Here is a 15,509-nt window from a genome sequence, read left to right on the forward strand (position 1 = left end):
TCCGATTTAATTTAAATTTCACAGAGGTTATTATTTTCACTAATGGAACTTTTTAAGACTAAGCAGAAGTTAACTGCTTACTATGAGGGCTCCAGAAGCACACTAAGATACGATACGGAAAAAAATTGCATCTCCATCGAGGTAAGAGATTTAAAAAAAGTTTCCCTCAACCTCCCCCCCCACCATAAAACAAAGTTAAAGAACACTAAAAACATACATTTAACACATACTAAAGAAACAACAGGGAAGGGACCGACAAAATGTTGGCAAGGCAGCCATTGCTGGCGCCACCCGGCAGCTACGGAATTGTGTTGAGAACTTCAAGGCCACACATCGAGAATAACGCATCGAGAAGCTCAACGCCAGCTAACCGTCACCCTCAATGGGTCACCCCTACCCTACAACCCATTTCCTACATACCTCGGGGTGAAACTAGATCGGCAGCTGACCTACAAGCAACACCTTGAAGCTCTCCGTGCTAAAGTCTCGGCACGGAACAACCTCCTGCGATGCTTGGCCGTATCGTCATGGGGTGCCAGGACATCTACTCTTCGAACCAGTGCTCTTGCACTCGTGTACAGGGCCGCTGAGTACGGCGCCCCAGCGCTCATGCCAGCAAGCTAGACGCCACCCTCAACGACACCATGCGGATCATCACTGGCTGCCTACGCCTTACTCCGACGGATCTCCTGCCGGTGCTCGCAGGTATCGCACCCGCCAAGCTTCGCATAGAGTTCTTCACTCATAGGCTGGTGTGCAACCATGGTGTGCAAGGCCCCATCGGACGCCAAACATCCTTTGCACCATCTCGCCCAGGATTCACAGGCACTGGGACCTCAACGCCTGTCATCTCGTCACCCTTTCTCCCGTCACGCAGCGACCCTCTGTGGCTCCAGTTTCAACATACTAGGAGCATGGAGAACCAGCTGGGAACAGACATCGCCACCTCCTCAATTCACTGTCGCACCGAACACCACAGCCCCACCCGGCTCGGACATGCCCCGCAGAGTGGGTCGCCCTGAACCGGCTCCGCACAGGGGTCGGCCGGTTGAATGCCAACACGCATCGTTGGGGGTTGCGTCCATCAGCAGCCTGCGTGCGTAGAGCAGACCAGCAAACAGCGCAGCACGGCATTTTCAACTGCACTGTCCTCCGTCCCCCTGGTGGAGGGGTAGACCTCACGGCCCTTGACAACAGCACATTGCACTGGCTACATCGCCTGGAGGGCCTCACATAATTTCTGCTGCCTCAAACGCACGAGATCGAGAATAAAAAGCCCTTCACAAGCAGCAAAAGGAACGCACCCCCGCACAGACTGCCAACCCGCCCATCAGACACCTCCTGCCTCACCTGCAGCAGAGCCTATGTGTTCCACTTTGGCATCTTCAGAACCCAGCGACATGTAGATAAAGTTAGTCAACCTCAATCTAAATACACTGCCAAAGAAGATAAAAAGTTTGCCAGATGAAATAAGAGCTTGGCGTATTGAAAATAATATATATTTGCAGATCTCCCAACATTTGATTTTACAAATTCAGAATTTTACATAAAAATCCATAATATGGCAAGTAATGCAAATTTTCAGCAAAAAAGAGTAGAAACATCGAAACATAGAAAATAGGTGCAGGAGTAGGCCATTCGGCCCTTCGAGCCTGCACCGCCATTCAATATGATCATGGCTGATCATCCAACTCAGTATCCTGTACCTGCCTTCTCTCCATACACCCTGATCCCTTTAGCCACAAGGGCCACATCTAACTCCCTCTTAAATATAGCCAATGAACTGGCCTCAACTACCTTCTGTGGTGGAGAATTCCACAGAATTCACCACTCTCTGTGTGAAAAAAAACTTTCTCATCTCGGTCCTAAAAGACTTCCCCCTTATCCTTAAACTGTGACCCCTTGTTCTGGACTTCCCCAACTTCGGGAACAATCTTCCTGCATCTAGCCTGTCCAACCCCTTAAGAATTTTGTAAGTTTCTATAAGATCCCCCCTCAATCTTCTAAATTCCAGCGAGTACAAGCAGAGTCTATCCAGTCTTTCTTCATATGAAAGTCCTGCCATCCCAGGAATCAATCTGGTGAACCTTCTCTGTACTCCCTCTATGGCAAGAATGTCTTTCCTCAGATTAGGAGACCAAAACTGTACGCAATACTCCAGGTGTGGTCTCACCAATGCCCTGTACAACTGCAGCAGAACCTCCCTGCTCCTATACTCCAGTTCATCTCCATTAACAACTGTAAATCCCCCACCGCTCCCCTCCCCCAAGGTGTCTTCCAAGGCTCAGTCCTTGGCCCCCTCCTCTTCATCCTCTACCTGTTCCCCCTTGGTCAATTAATCCGCCGTCATGGTCTCAACTTCCACTGCTTCGCCGATGATATCCAGCTCCTCATCTCCACCAAGTCAATCTCCCCCACCACACACTCTACACTGACAAACTGCATCACTGAAATAAAATCTTGGCTTCAATCAAATTTCCTCAAACTCAATTGCAACAAATCTGAAATCATCATCATTGGTCCAAAAACGCTCACCAAATCCACCCAAAACTTCATCCTCAACATTGATGGTCTCCCAGTATCCACCTCACCTCACATCCGGAATCTTGGAATCATCTTTGATCAAACCCTCTCCTTCGACAAACACATCAAACACATCACAAAGACAGCCTTCTTCCACCTCAAAAACATTGCCCGTCTCCGTCCATCCCTCTCCTCCACAGCTGCAGAAACCCTCATCCACGCCTTCATCACCTCCCGTCTGGACTACTGCAACAGCCTCCTCTATGGCGCACCCTCAAAAATCATCAGTAAACTTCAATACATTCAATACTCCGCTGCCCGTCTACTCACCCACACCCCGATCCGTGACCATATCACCCCCGTCCTTTATAAACTCCACTGGCTCCCCATCCCCCAGAGAATCCAGTACAAAATCCTCCTCATAACCTACAAAGCCCTCCATAACCTGGCCCCATCCTACCTGACCGACCTCCTCCACAGGCACACTCCCACCTGCACCCTCCGCTCTGCTGCTGCCAATCTCCTATCCCCCCACATCCGGACCAAACTCAGATCCTGGGGGGACAGGGCTTTCTCCATCGCTGCTCCCACCCTATGGAACTCACTACCCCAAACCGTTAGAGACTCCTCCACACTCACCACATTCAAAACATCGCTGAAGTCTCACCTGTTCAGTACTGCCTTCAACCACTGAAGGTCACCTCACCTTCTGTCTCCTTTCTCTGTTCGTTTATTTATTTACTTATTTATCTATTTATTCATTTCCCTATGTTCTCTAAATCTCTGTAAAGCGTCTTTGAGTATATGAAAAGCGCTATATAAATAAAATACATTATTATTATTATTATTATACTCAAATCCCCTCGCTATGAATGCCAACATACCATTCGCCAAATGCACGTACGCATTGCGCTACATTAACGTGTGAAAAACGACTATTATTTCCAACAGTATGTAGTTCTTCGACTATATGTACAATGTCAGGCCTATCATGAGTGTATTCTACTATTATAGAAAGGTTATTGAACAGAAATACGTTTTACAACAAAGAAAAAATTGTTTTGTTTTGTTTTTTCTATTTTGCTTTTTCCTTACACATCCCAATTCTCTTGGTATTGAATAAAAGAACAATAGTCATAAAATGTATAACTAAGTTATGAAGAAAGAGTTTCATTTAAAAAACTGCACATACCTAATTTAATTGAAGACATACTTGCTCCAGTGGTCTTCAACAGCAAATCACAACGGTCCATGTCCCCCCAACCCCACTCCCCCCCACCCCCCTACTCCCCCCACAATATTGGAAATCAGAAATAAAGACAGAAAATTATGGAAATCCTCAACAGGTCAGGCAGCATCTGTGCTGTGAATTGTTCGAGGATTCAAATTTGATGCAGTCGCCAACCTGAAATGTTAATTCTGTTACTATTTCCAGGTATGCTGTCTGGCCTGCTGAGTATTTCAAGTAATTTCTCTCTTTATATTGCAATCATAGAGCTATTTTCACACTTTCACAATGACCCAAGGTGGCCTGCAATCACAGGGATATTTTTTTCCACTTGTTTGTTTTCCATCATTGCACCTAGTTTCCAGGATCCACTTATTCTGTTGACGCCAGCTTGACCTGAGGCACTGGGGGGGGGGGCAGGTTGGAACCCATAGAAGATGGCCGATGCAACCACCGTGTTGTAGAAGGTCCTTAGGAGTGCCCCCTGCATTCCAAAGGACCTGACCTGATTCCAGAACTAGAGAGCATAGGTTTAAGATAAGAGGGGGAATATTTATAGGAATGTGAGCAATTTGTTTTCACTCAAGGGTGATAAATATATGGAAATAGCTGCCACTGGAAGTGCTTGAGGCAGGTACAATAACATTTAAAAGACATTCGGACAAGTACATGATGAGAAAAGGTTTGGTAGGTCAGATAGGACCAGTCTAAATAGGCACCTTTGATGAGTTGGACCAACGAGTCTGTTTTAGTGCTATATGACTAGGAGTGGTTGATAATTATCAACTAACATCACTAAAGCATACAATCTTTGCTTTATAACTGATCTGAAATCATTGTTGACATCAAAAAGGCTGTTATTTCTGTACATTACAACAATAACTGCATCTCAGAATATGGTCTATTTTTAGCAGTCAACACTTTACTACCCCCCCCCCCCCCCCCCTCCCCCCTCCCATTCCCACACTGACCTTTCTGTCCTGGGCCTCCTCCACTGCCAGAGTGAGGCCCAATGCAAATTGGAGGAACAACACCTCATATTTCACTGGGGGAACTTACAACCCAGCGGTATGAACATTGATTTCTCCAACTTCAAGTAACCCTTGCTTTCCCTCTCTCTGTCTCTCCCCCATCCTAGTTCTCCTCCTGATTACATTTTACTGATTATATGCCTCGTTGTCACCTTCCCCATAGCGAACAATGAACCATTCTACATTTTCTTTGATCTGTTTTCACACCTTGCCCTTCCATGTCTCTGCTTCTCCCTCTCCCCTGACTCTCAGTCTGAAGAAGGGTCTCGACCCGAAACATCACCCATTCCTTCCCTCCAGAGATGCTGCCTGAGTTACTCCAGTATTTTGTGACTATTGTAATGGGACAGGCAATAGACAGGCCAGGTGGGTGGTTAGTTTGGGCTACTGTTCAACTACCTCTTCTGGCAGCTCATTCCATATATACACCATCCTCTGTGTGAAAAAGCTGCTCCTCAGGTTCCTGTTAACTCTTACCCTTCACACCTTAAACCTGCCTCCTCTGGTTCTTGATTCCCCTACCCTGTGCCAAAGACGATGTGTATTCACCCTATCTATTCCCCTCATGATTTTATATACTCCTATAAGATCACCTCTCATGCTCCTGCAAAGGGGGGGGGGGGCAACCTTCCCCTGTAGCTCTGTGCCAACATTGCCTCCAGGTTAAACAATGTTTTAAAACTCTCATCCTTGTGTTTCCATGTTCCATCTTGGACCTTCAAGATACCCACATTGTTGTTGATCCCTTTTCTGGCCTCAAATGTGCTTCATTTGAATCACTCTACCGTTTACGACCCTTCTCCTAAGGCACTAAACTCTGGAATAAACCTTCCAACTCTCCTTTAAGAAATTCCATACATAACAACTCTCCGACCAAGATTTTGATCATCTACCTTTTGCCTGATGTTGTTTGGTTTGATGTGAAGTACCTTGAGAGATTTTGGTATGCTGTGGGTGCTATACAAAAAAAATGGTGCCATGCATATGGTATGAAGCAAATATCCAAGAAATAATTTAGCACAAGACCCCTGACAGATTTTACACTGTATAATTTCTTTAAAAATAGAAATGGTCTCAAGAATTTATCATCCCATTCTAATAAAATGATGCCACCTGGAAGTTGGTTGCACAACAACAATATTTGGGCATGCCAATCTGCAATGCAATAGAGCAAGCCAACTTCATCTGCAAATGAAAATCAGGAAGGCTGAAGATGCTGGAAATCAGAAAGAAAAGCTGAAAAGTAAGGAAAGATAACAGGTCAGGTCACATCCGTGCAAAGAGAAACTGAATTAATGTTCCAGGTTGGAACTGAGAAACTAGGAGGGATTGGTGAGGGGACAACCTATGCAGGAGGTCAAAATGGTAGCTGGAAAGCAAGAATAATCTGAATAGTTATAAGAGGTAGTGTTAAATCAAATTAATGGTACAGCCACTAATGTCCTGAATCCACCAGTCCCGAGGTGGCAATAGGAACCCTGATTCCTATGACAATAACCTGTCCCTCCCAGTGGGTCTCTCGTCAAAGGTTGGTGACTAAAACTGTTTCAGAAGAATTTTGTTCAAAGTGGAAAGATCCCACATCTCTAGGAACACATGGGAGCTCTGTGGGATAGGGATGGGCGAGCTTCTTTAGTCTAGGCTTCACTGGAGGTTATTTGGCTGCCAATAATCGCAATTACCTCATTTGTGGTCTCACTATCTTGGGTAATGCAACCACGGGGGCCCTCGACATGATTACCCAGGGACTTACTGAACTTAGGCTCTTTACTATGCAGAACAGATATGCCCTAGATTATTTGTTGGCTCTGGAAGGAGGTGTCTGTGCTATAGTAAAAGGTAGTTGTATGATGGGAGTTAGGGATCAGACAGAGAATATTACTAGTTTTATTACAAAGATAAGAGAGTAAATGGATAACATGAAGGAGTCGAATAGTTGGGGTGATTAGGATTTTGGGGGCTGGTCGGACAAGTTGATTAATATAGCAGTAGGACCACCACTTTGTCCCTTCAAGCCTGCTGAGGTAGAAAATTGATCTTGTACTGCATTGAGACTTTCTAGCAATATCATCATATCCCTTCATTCCCTTAATATCCAGAAATCTACGAATATCTGTTTTGAATGAACTCATGAATCAACAGCCATCTGGGATAAAGATCGAAAGATTCACCACCCTCTGAATGAAGAACTTACATCCTATCTCAGTCCGAAACAGACTATCCCTTTGTCACAAACTGTACTCTCTGCTCCTGGACTCAGGAGCAACACCCCCTCTGCATCTAGCCTCTTGCACCCCTTCAAGTTACAATGGGATCTCTTCTCATTTGTCTGAACTCTAGGGAATAGAGTCCCAGTTTACTCAATATTAGTTTAGTTTAGGGGTACAGCATGGGAACAGCCCTTCGGGGACCAGCAATACCCGTACACTACCACTATCCTATACCCTAGGGACAATTTACAATGGCCCTACAAATCAGCATGTTTTCCGAGAATGTGAGGAAACCGGAGCACCCGGAGAAAAACTACGCGGTCACGGGGAAAACGTGCAAACTCCATACAGACAGCACTGTAGTCAGGATTGAACCCGGAACTCAAGAACTGCAAGGCCTGAATGAGAAAGTGGGATATCATAGAACTCATGTGAAGGGATAGAAAAAAAGTGCAGGTGCTGGTTTAAATCGAAGGTAGACACAGAATGCTGGAGTAACTCAGCGGCTCAGGCAGCATCTCGGGAGAGAAGGAATGGGTGAGGTTGCGGGTCGAGACCCTTCCTCCCCGAGTGCAACCCACGAAGGCTCCTCTCCTGCCCATACCACCAGCTGCCATCTCTACAGACAGCGGATCGGAACCATCGGACTAGGTGGCTTGTCAAACAGGCTCTTCATGGCCGCTTCCCCACACCTGATACACCCATTCCTCTCTACACAGCCGGGGAGCTGCAGTCAGCACTCTGGCTTCCAGGATCCACTTATTCTGCTGACGCCAACTTGACCTGAGGCACTGGGGGTGGGTAGGCAGGTTGGAACCCATGGCAGAGGGCGGTGGCTGGCTCCACCTCGATCTCAACGACACCATTCCCCATCCCTGTCATCTGACACCCCGACCAAGCCCACACCCGCGCAGCTCATAAAAGCAGCTCAAGCCACTCTCAGCTGCACCATCGTCTCAGTTCGGCACTCTGATCGCTCCAGCACAGCGCACAACTCCCACTTCACCATGAACACCATCCAAATGAAGAGCAGCAGCAGCAGCCGCAGCAGCGGCGGCATCGGCATCGGCGGCGGCGGCGGCATGGGCATCGGCATGGGCATGGGCATGCGCAGCGGCGGCAGCTCCTCCATGCGCAGCGGCAGCAGCAGCATGTCCATGAGCGGCAACTCCATGCGCAAAAGCTTCGGCGGCTCCATGAGCGGCAGCTACGGTGGCGGCGGCGGCAGCAGCAGCTTCAAGCGCACGAGCAGCGGCGGCGGCATCGGGATGCCACAAAGGAGAGCAATGAGCCAAATCTCACGTAGCAGCGGCACCAGGCAAATGTCCCAATCGATGCAAGGGGGATTCGGACAAACGTCCCAAGTGGATCTCACCTCGGCCATACCAGCAATCGACACCTCCCAGCAAGGCGTTCGGGTGAATGAGACGGTCCAGATCACTACCCTCAACAACCAGTTTGCCGGTTTCATATGTAAAGTAAGTCGATCAGCTCTCCCGTCGCTCACGTTTGCTCCTACCGCACGGTGCAAACGATTCTTCTCACTTTGTTGCCAGCTCGGGGCGAATGTAACTTTGCGTTCTGGTCCCACCCGCAGGTTCGCACACTCGAAGAGGAAAATGCCCGACTGAGAGTCAAACTGAGCCTCATGCAGCAGCAGGGAACTTTCTCGTCCAACATCGACAGCATGTTCCAAGCCTACATTGAAAACCTCAAGAAGCAACTGGATACCCTTGGGCAGGAGAAGCTGAAGTTCGAGTCGGAACTTGTGCAAATGCAAGGTTTAGTTGAGGACTTTAAGAACAAGTAAGTACCGTATCGGTTCACGGGTTTGAAAGCAATTGACCAGATGGTTGGGCAGGATAAGTGTCTGCGCCACTCTCGGGTCCAATAGTCTCTGGAAGGTCTGGGTGAGGACAAGCGCTTGTTGGAGCAGGGCGCTGGAAAGAGAGGAGTCTCTCAAAGCTCTGGAGGTCAGCGAGATGGACGAGTCAGTTGAGGGGAGGGAGAGTTTGCTGATCTGATCTGGGGCTTGCAGACAGGGCGATTCATTCTGCTGAATACTGTTGCGCGTTGTGGCGCGGGGGTGTCAGGAAGAGCAGTGCCCACGCCCGGCACTTGGGAGTGCGAGGAAACCGTGGCTCGGCGGCAGGGAGCAATGGGTCCCGACGTGCTGCGGGCTCCCATCGCAGAAAGGGACGGAAAGCTTTCTTGTCAGTAAAGCGGCTGTTTCATTTCAGATACGAAGATGAGATTAACAAGCGGACAGAAGTGGAAAACGAGTTTGTCATGGTTAAGAAGGTGAGCATTACTGTCGAGCTGTCTGGAGGACATCAGGCGGGTTTCTTGGAGATTTTCTAAACGGTGTTCTCTCTCCAGGATGTCGATGAATCCTACATGAACAAGGTGGAACTGGAAGCGAGACTTGAAAGCATGACGGATGAAATCGATTTCCTCAAGGCAATCTTTCAAGCGGTAAATATGCGACATTGTCCAAGGATTGGCCGTTTGTTGTTCAATTCCATCTCCTCTCATGTTTAAAAATCTGTTCTGCTCATCTTAAGGAAATCGACGAGCTGCAGTCACAGGTTCAGAACACTTCTGTCAGCGTGCAGGTCGCCACCTGCCGCAAGCTGGAAATGGCGGATATGATAACTGACATCCAGAATCAATACAAACAAATGGCCCTGAGAAACCGCTCCGATTGTGATAGTTGGAAAGAGACGAAGGTTAGCATTCTTATCCCCAGAAACACGTGCGGGCGGCGATGGCTCTGACTTCTTTGCTGGATGGAGACCTGTTTACTAAGCAGTTACCTGTGTTCCCTTGCAGATGCGGGAGCTGAGCGCATCAGCCGGAAGTCCTGCAGATGAAATACGAGGAATCAAATCAGAGAGTAATGAGCTGATGAATTGTATCCGTAGAATGGGTATGGATATAGAAGGACTTAAAAAACAGGTAAGCCAGGAAGTGAAAGCAAACAAGATCTGGTTGCAAAATTCCCCTTTCTCTCCCCAGCCCAAAGCAAATGGCCAAGAGACGGTTGAAACACCAGTTCAACCTGGTCCAATCCATATTTTCTGGGAGCCTCAGTAATGACTTCACCTCTCAGTCCTTCCACTGAGACATTTACCATTTTGATCCCTTTCTCCGCCAAAATGCAAAACACTGTGTACAGCAAGGACCTTCCCAATTTGGGCAGAATGAGGGGATACCCCAGGGTTTAATCTGCAAAAGTGATGACGTTAACTTTTGTGTTACTTAGCGTGCACAACTCGAGGCTGCGTGCACAGAAGCAGAGGAACGTGGCGAACTCTCTCTCAAAGACTGCAAAGTGATGATTGTGCAACTGCAAGAAGCCATCCAGAAAGCAAAGCAAGAGATATCCCGACGAGCCTGTGAAATGGAGGAGCTGATGAATGTCAAGTTGGCTCTGGACATTGAAATTGCCACCTACAGGAAGCTACTGGAGGGAGAAGAGCAGAGGTAGGGCATTGGGCAGTTACAAGTTCCAGGTACCACCCTGGGTCCTACGTACTTGCAGATTGCAATCTGTACTAGCTCTTTCTTACATTTTCCATGACCTGCTATTGTCTTTGAGGGCATTCTGTGCAGGTTCAGGGAGCGAAAGAATACTCATTAAATCATTTCTTTTGTTGAAAGGCGGGTTTCCATCTCATCAGACATGAACATTAAACTTGTTCTCAGAATGAACACCCACACGGTGATTCATTTGCCTTCTACGTAGAATGGTAGAGTTCTCCTGTGGTTCAGTGGGTGACGGCATTGTGCAACTTTAGCAGACTGACGGGCAGTTCCGCCAGTGGTTGGACTCCTGAACCCCAAAGAGTGTAGTTAAAGGAGCCAGGGATCTTGTTCCTGATTGCTGAACAGTTTGTCCCACTTGAGGGTTTCAATCTCCCTGACATGCTCAACAATGCTTCTGCTGTTTACTGTCAGCACTCAAACAAGAAGATGGGCATCATGGGGGACAGAGGAACTATCTAAAGTTGGAGAAGTCAATGTTCATACCGCTGGGCTGCAAGCTGCCCAAGCGATCCATCCTTAATGGATCCAGTGGGCATGTGTGCCCACAGGTTCACCCTGGTAGGACAGTGATCCTTCGAGATGGAAAGAATGAGTAAACCTGCAGAAAATAGACTTCTGAACATCCTGCAAACATCTTGGTAACACAAATGTTTCTTTTATAAACAGATTGCAAGAAGGGATACAAACTCTCAGCATCCAACAATGCTCGCAGCAAGGTGAGAGAAGTTATTTTTTCGGGTGTGAGATTTTACCCAACAGAGAACAAAACACAATAAACAAAAACAACTCCACATTCTTTCACAAATCTTGATATCTCACTGTTCTGTTCCCTAATCATTCTGTTGTGCATTTCTTTTATAGCTGTACTCAGTTTTTAAATTATAATTGCGAGGAATGTTACCCAGGTGACTTCCTGGTCCCCTTAAGAATATTGTGAATGGTTGACTTCCCTCTGTTACTCTCTCCTCCCATTTACTCCCACTGTAATGACTCTTCCCCTCAATCAGCAAACACCCAGTCTCATGTTTCTCTGCCTTCCATCCTCATTTGTCATGCTGCCTCCCAAATTGTGGCTTGTGTAACATCCCTTGTGATTGTGGCCATGGTCAGCAATTTCTCCTTGTCCTTTCCCTTCATGTCTGCAACAACAGACACCATTGCTTGTGTCATTATCCTTCAATGTTTCATCTGCTTTCGCAAGTTAGGTGGGTTGCCTTTACCCGACTCATTCAGTAGGCAGCTCATTTGCTGGAATGGCTGCGTTTCCAATTCCTGCTCCTTTATCTCTGCTCTGTCAAGAGTCTCTATTGGAGCCTGCCTATTTCTCATTCATGACCTGGATCTCGGTGATATCATCCTTAACTCAGAATAAAATCCCACAATTTCCATGAAAATCAAAACAATTACAGAAGCTGGAAATCTGAACCTAGAAAATAACATTTTGGAAATATTTAATAGGTCAGGAACATCTGTGGAAAAAGAGACAGAGCTGATGTTTCAGGTCAAAGATCCTTCATCAGAATTGGGAATGTGAATAAAAATAAGTTTTGTTTCTGTTGTAGAGTGGGTGGAGGAGGGATCAACTGGGCAGAGGGAGGAACTCTGACAGGGTGAGGCCAGGATCGCCACTGAGACAATAGACAATAGGTGCAGGAGTAGGCCATTCAGCCCTTCGAGCCAGCACCGCCATTCAATGCGATCATGGCTAATCACTCTCAATCAGTACCCTGTTCCTGCCTTCTCCCCATACCCCCTCACTCCGCTATCCTTAAGAGCTCTATCCAGCTCTCTCTTGAAAGCATCCAACGAACTGGCCTCCACTGCCTTCTGAGGCAGAGAATTCCACACCTTCACCACCCTCTGACTGAAAAAGTTCTTCCTCATCTCCGTTCTAAATGGCCTACCCCTTATTCTCAAACTGTGGCCCCTTGTTCTGGACTCCAACATTGGGAACATGTTATCTGCCTCTAATGTGTCCAATCCCCTAATTATCTTATATGTTTCAATAAGATCCCCCCTCATCCTTCTAAATTCCAGTATATACAAGCCCAATCGCTCCAGCCTTTCAACATTCGACAGTCCCGCCATTCCGGGAATTAACCTAGTGAACCTACGCTGCACGCCCTCCATAGCAAGAACATCCTTCCTCAAATTTGGAGACCAAAACTGCACACAGTACTCCAGGTGCGGTCTCACCAGGGCCCGGTACAACTGTAGAAGGACCTCTTTGCTCCTATACTCAACTCCTCTTGTTACGAAGGCCAACATTCCATTGGCTTTCTTCACTGCCTGCTGAACCTGCATGCTTCCTTTCATTGACTGATGCACTAGGACACCTAGATCTCGTTGAACTCCCCCTCCTCCTAACTTGACACCATTCAGATAATAATCTGCCTTTCTATTCTTACTTCCAAAGTGAATAACCTCACTTATCTACATTAAACTGCATCTGCCATGTATCCGCCTACTCACACAACCTGTCCAAGTCACCCTGCAGTCTTATTGCATCTTCCTCACAATTCACACTACCCCCCAACTTAGTATCATCTGCAAATTTGCTAATGGTACTTTTAATCCCTTCGTCTAAGTCATTAATGTATATCGTAAATAGCTGGGGTCCCAGCACCGAACCTTGCGGTACCCCACTGGTCACTGCCTGCCATTCCGAAAGGGACCCATTTATCCCCACTCTTTGCTTTCTGTCTGTCAACCAATTTTCTATCCATGTCAGTACCCTACCCCCAATACCATGTGCCCTAATTTTGCCCACTAATCTCCTATGTGGGACCTTGTCGAAGGCTTTCTGAAAGTCGAGGTACACCACATCCACTGACTCTCCCCTGTCAATTTTCCTAGTTACATCCTCAAAAAATTCCAGTAGATTTGTCAAGCATGATTTCCCCTTCGTAAATCCATGCTGACTCGGAATGATCCCGTTACTGCTTCAGTCCCATCAGTCTACCCAAAACCATTTCCTGCCAAATGCTCAGCAATTTCGTCTTTTATAATTGACTCCAGCATCTTCCCCACCACTGATGTCAGACTAACTGGTCTATAATTACCCGTTTTCTCTCTCCCTCCTTTCTTAAAAAGTGGGATAACATTTGCTATCCTCCAATCCACAGGAACTGATCCTGAATCTATAGAACATTGAAAAATGATCTCCAATGCTTCCACTATTTCTAGAGCCACCTCCTTAAGTACTCTGGGATGCAGACCATCAGGCCCTGGGGATTTATCAGCCTTCAGTCCCATCAGTCTACCCAAAACCATTTCCTGCCTAATGTGGATTTCCTTCAGTTCCTCCCTCACCCTAGGTTCTCCGGCCCCTAGAACATTTGGGAGATTGTGTGTATCTTCCTCAGTGAAGACAGATCCAAAGTAACGGTTTAACTCGTCTGCCATTTCTTTGTTCCCCATAATAAATTCCCCTGCTTCTGTCTTCAAGGGACCCACATTTGCCTTGACTATTTTTTTCCTCTTCACGTACCTAAAAAAACTTTTGCTATCCTCCTTTATATTATTGGCTAGTTTACCCTCGTACCTCATCTTTTCTCCCCGTATTGCCTTTTTAGTTAACTTTTGTTGCTCTTTAAAAGAGTCCCAATCCTCTGTCTTCCCACTCTTCTTTGCTATGTTATACTTCCTCTCCTTAATTTTTATGCTGTCCCTGACTTCCCTTGTCAGCCACAGGTGTCTCTTACTCCCCTTAGAGTCTTTCCACCTCTTTGGAATAAATTGATCTTGCAACCTCCTTGACGAGTGTCAAGGTCATCCAGTCGCTGGATGTGTGGCCCAGGGAGTCAAAGGGAACAGTCTTCAAAATAATGAAAGCGCAAGGAAGGTAAAGATGAATCTGGTGGGTGGGAGAATTTAGAATTTCTGGTTTGAGATTTTAAGCAACAGAACAAAACACAAAAATGTAATGGAAAATGTGAGAAATACTCATTTGATCAGTTGTAAAGTGAAAATAAAGGTTGCTATTTCACCTTTTCACTCTTGATTACTGTTCTGAATAATCGTCTTTTTTTCCCTTCTAAATCTGGAGCTCTTTTTGTTCTGTTTTCAGACGCCCGACTCTGATGTGCATTTCCAATATTGCTATACTTATTTCCTTCATTGCTGTTGTTATTAAATCGCATGAAATGTCTGTTTAAATCCCAAACGTATCAGAAAACATCCTTGCAAGGAGAAATGAAGTACACGTTTGAAGTTGTGTTTAATTATGTCATGAACAACTGTTTTGTGGTGGCTGAAGGCATTTCTAATACCTCTCCTATTGATATGTTCTTTGAATGACAAAGTATTTTTCGCAAATGTATGATGGACATTGAATCACTTTCATGAAGGAATCATAGACCTCAAACTTTTTTTTTTTAAATACAGGTGGTGGATTTGGCATCTCCGCTTATCAGACTGGTCTTGGAGGAATGGAAACTTCCAACAGCAATTCTTCACTAAAAGCACCGCTAGTGGTGAAACTGATAGAAGAAGCAGGCGGTACAATAATTTCAACATCTTCAACATCTCTCAACTTATAATGGAATGATCAGAGTTAAATACAGAGCTTGATTTTATTTGTTATGTTTGGAAATCTGCTCTCTTTTTTCTTTTTTATTTCCTGCTAGTAATTTTCATTGTTATTTTTACTTTTATTTTTCCTTTAACTCTGGGTTTTATTATTTGTATCTTAACACTTCCGACTATTGGAACTTGATATACCCCCGGTAAAATATTGCTATGGAATAAAAATTCCAAGAAATATAGGGGCTGGATAAGTTCGAAATATCAACTACGGAAGTCGGTAGATGGGTAGCCATGCTAGTATGGCTAGCACTAACTGCACTAACATTAGATGTAGTTTTTTCCTTCTTTGTGCACAATACTAATTTTTTAACCTTTTCTCTTTTTTTTTCTATTACAAATTATCATTATTATTTTCAGTTTGAACGGAGTTACAAATTGGAG

General features: G+C 45.9%; 1 protein-coding gene across 1 annotated transcript; it reads left to right on the plus strand.

Moving 5' to 3' along the window:
• Nucleotides 1–8,259: 8,259 nt before the first annotated feature.
• On the plus strand, nucleotides 8,260–15,200 carry LOC144611921 (keratin, type II cytoskeletal 8-like). The gene is made up of 9 exons (XM_078431252.1): nucleotides 8,260–8,470; nucleotides 8,590–8,798; nucleotides 9,233–9,293; nucleotides 9,372–9,467; nucleotides 9,557–9,721; nucleotides 9,825–9,950; nucleotides 10,258–10,478; nucleotides 11,208–11,257; nucleotides 14,928–15,200. The coding sequence occupies exons 1-9, from the start codon at nucleotides 8,261–8,263 to the stop codon at nucleotides 15,080–15,082; spliced, it is 1,293 nt and encodes a 430-aa protein (XP_078287378.1). The 5' UTR covers nucleotide 8,260; the 3' UTR covers nucleotides 15,083–15,200.
• Nucleotides 15,201–15,509: the final 309 nt, after the last annotated feature.

The sequence above is a fragment of the Rhinoraja longicauda genome, chromosome 42, assembly GCF_053455715.1.
Source record: "Rhinoraja longicauda isolate Sanriku21f chromosome 42, sRhiLon1.1, whole genome shotgun sequence".
In the NCBI taxonomy this organism is placed as follows: domain Eukaryota; kingdom Metazoa; phylum Chordata; class Chondrichthyes; order Rajiformes; family Arhynchobatidae; genus Rhinoraja; species Rhinoraja longicauda.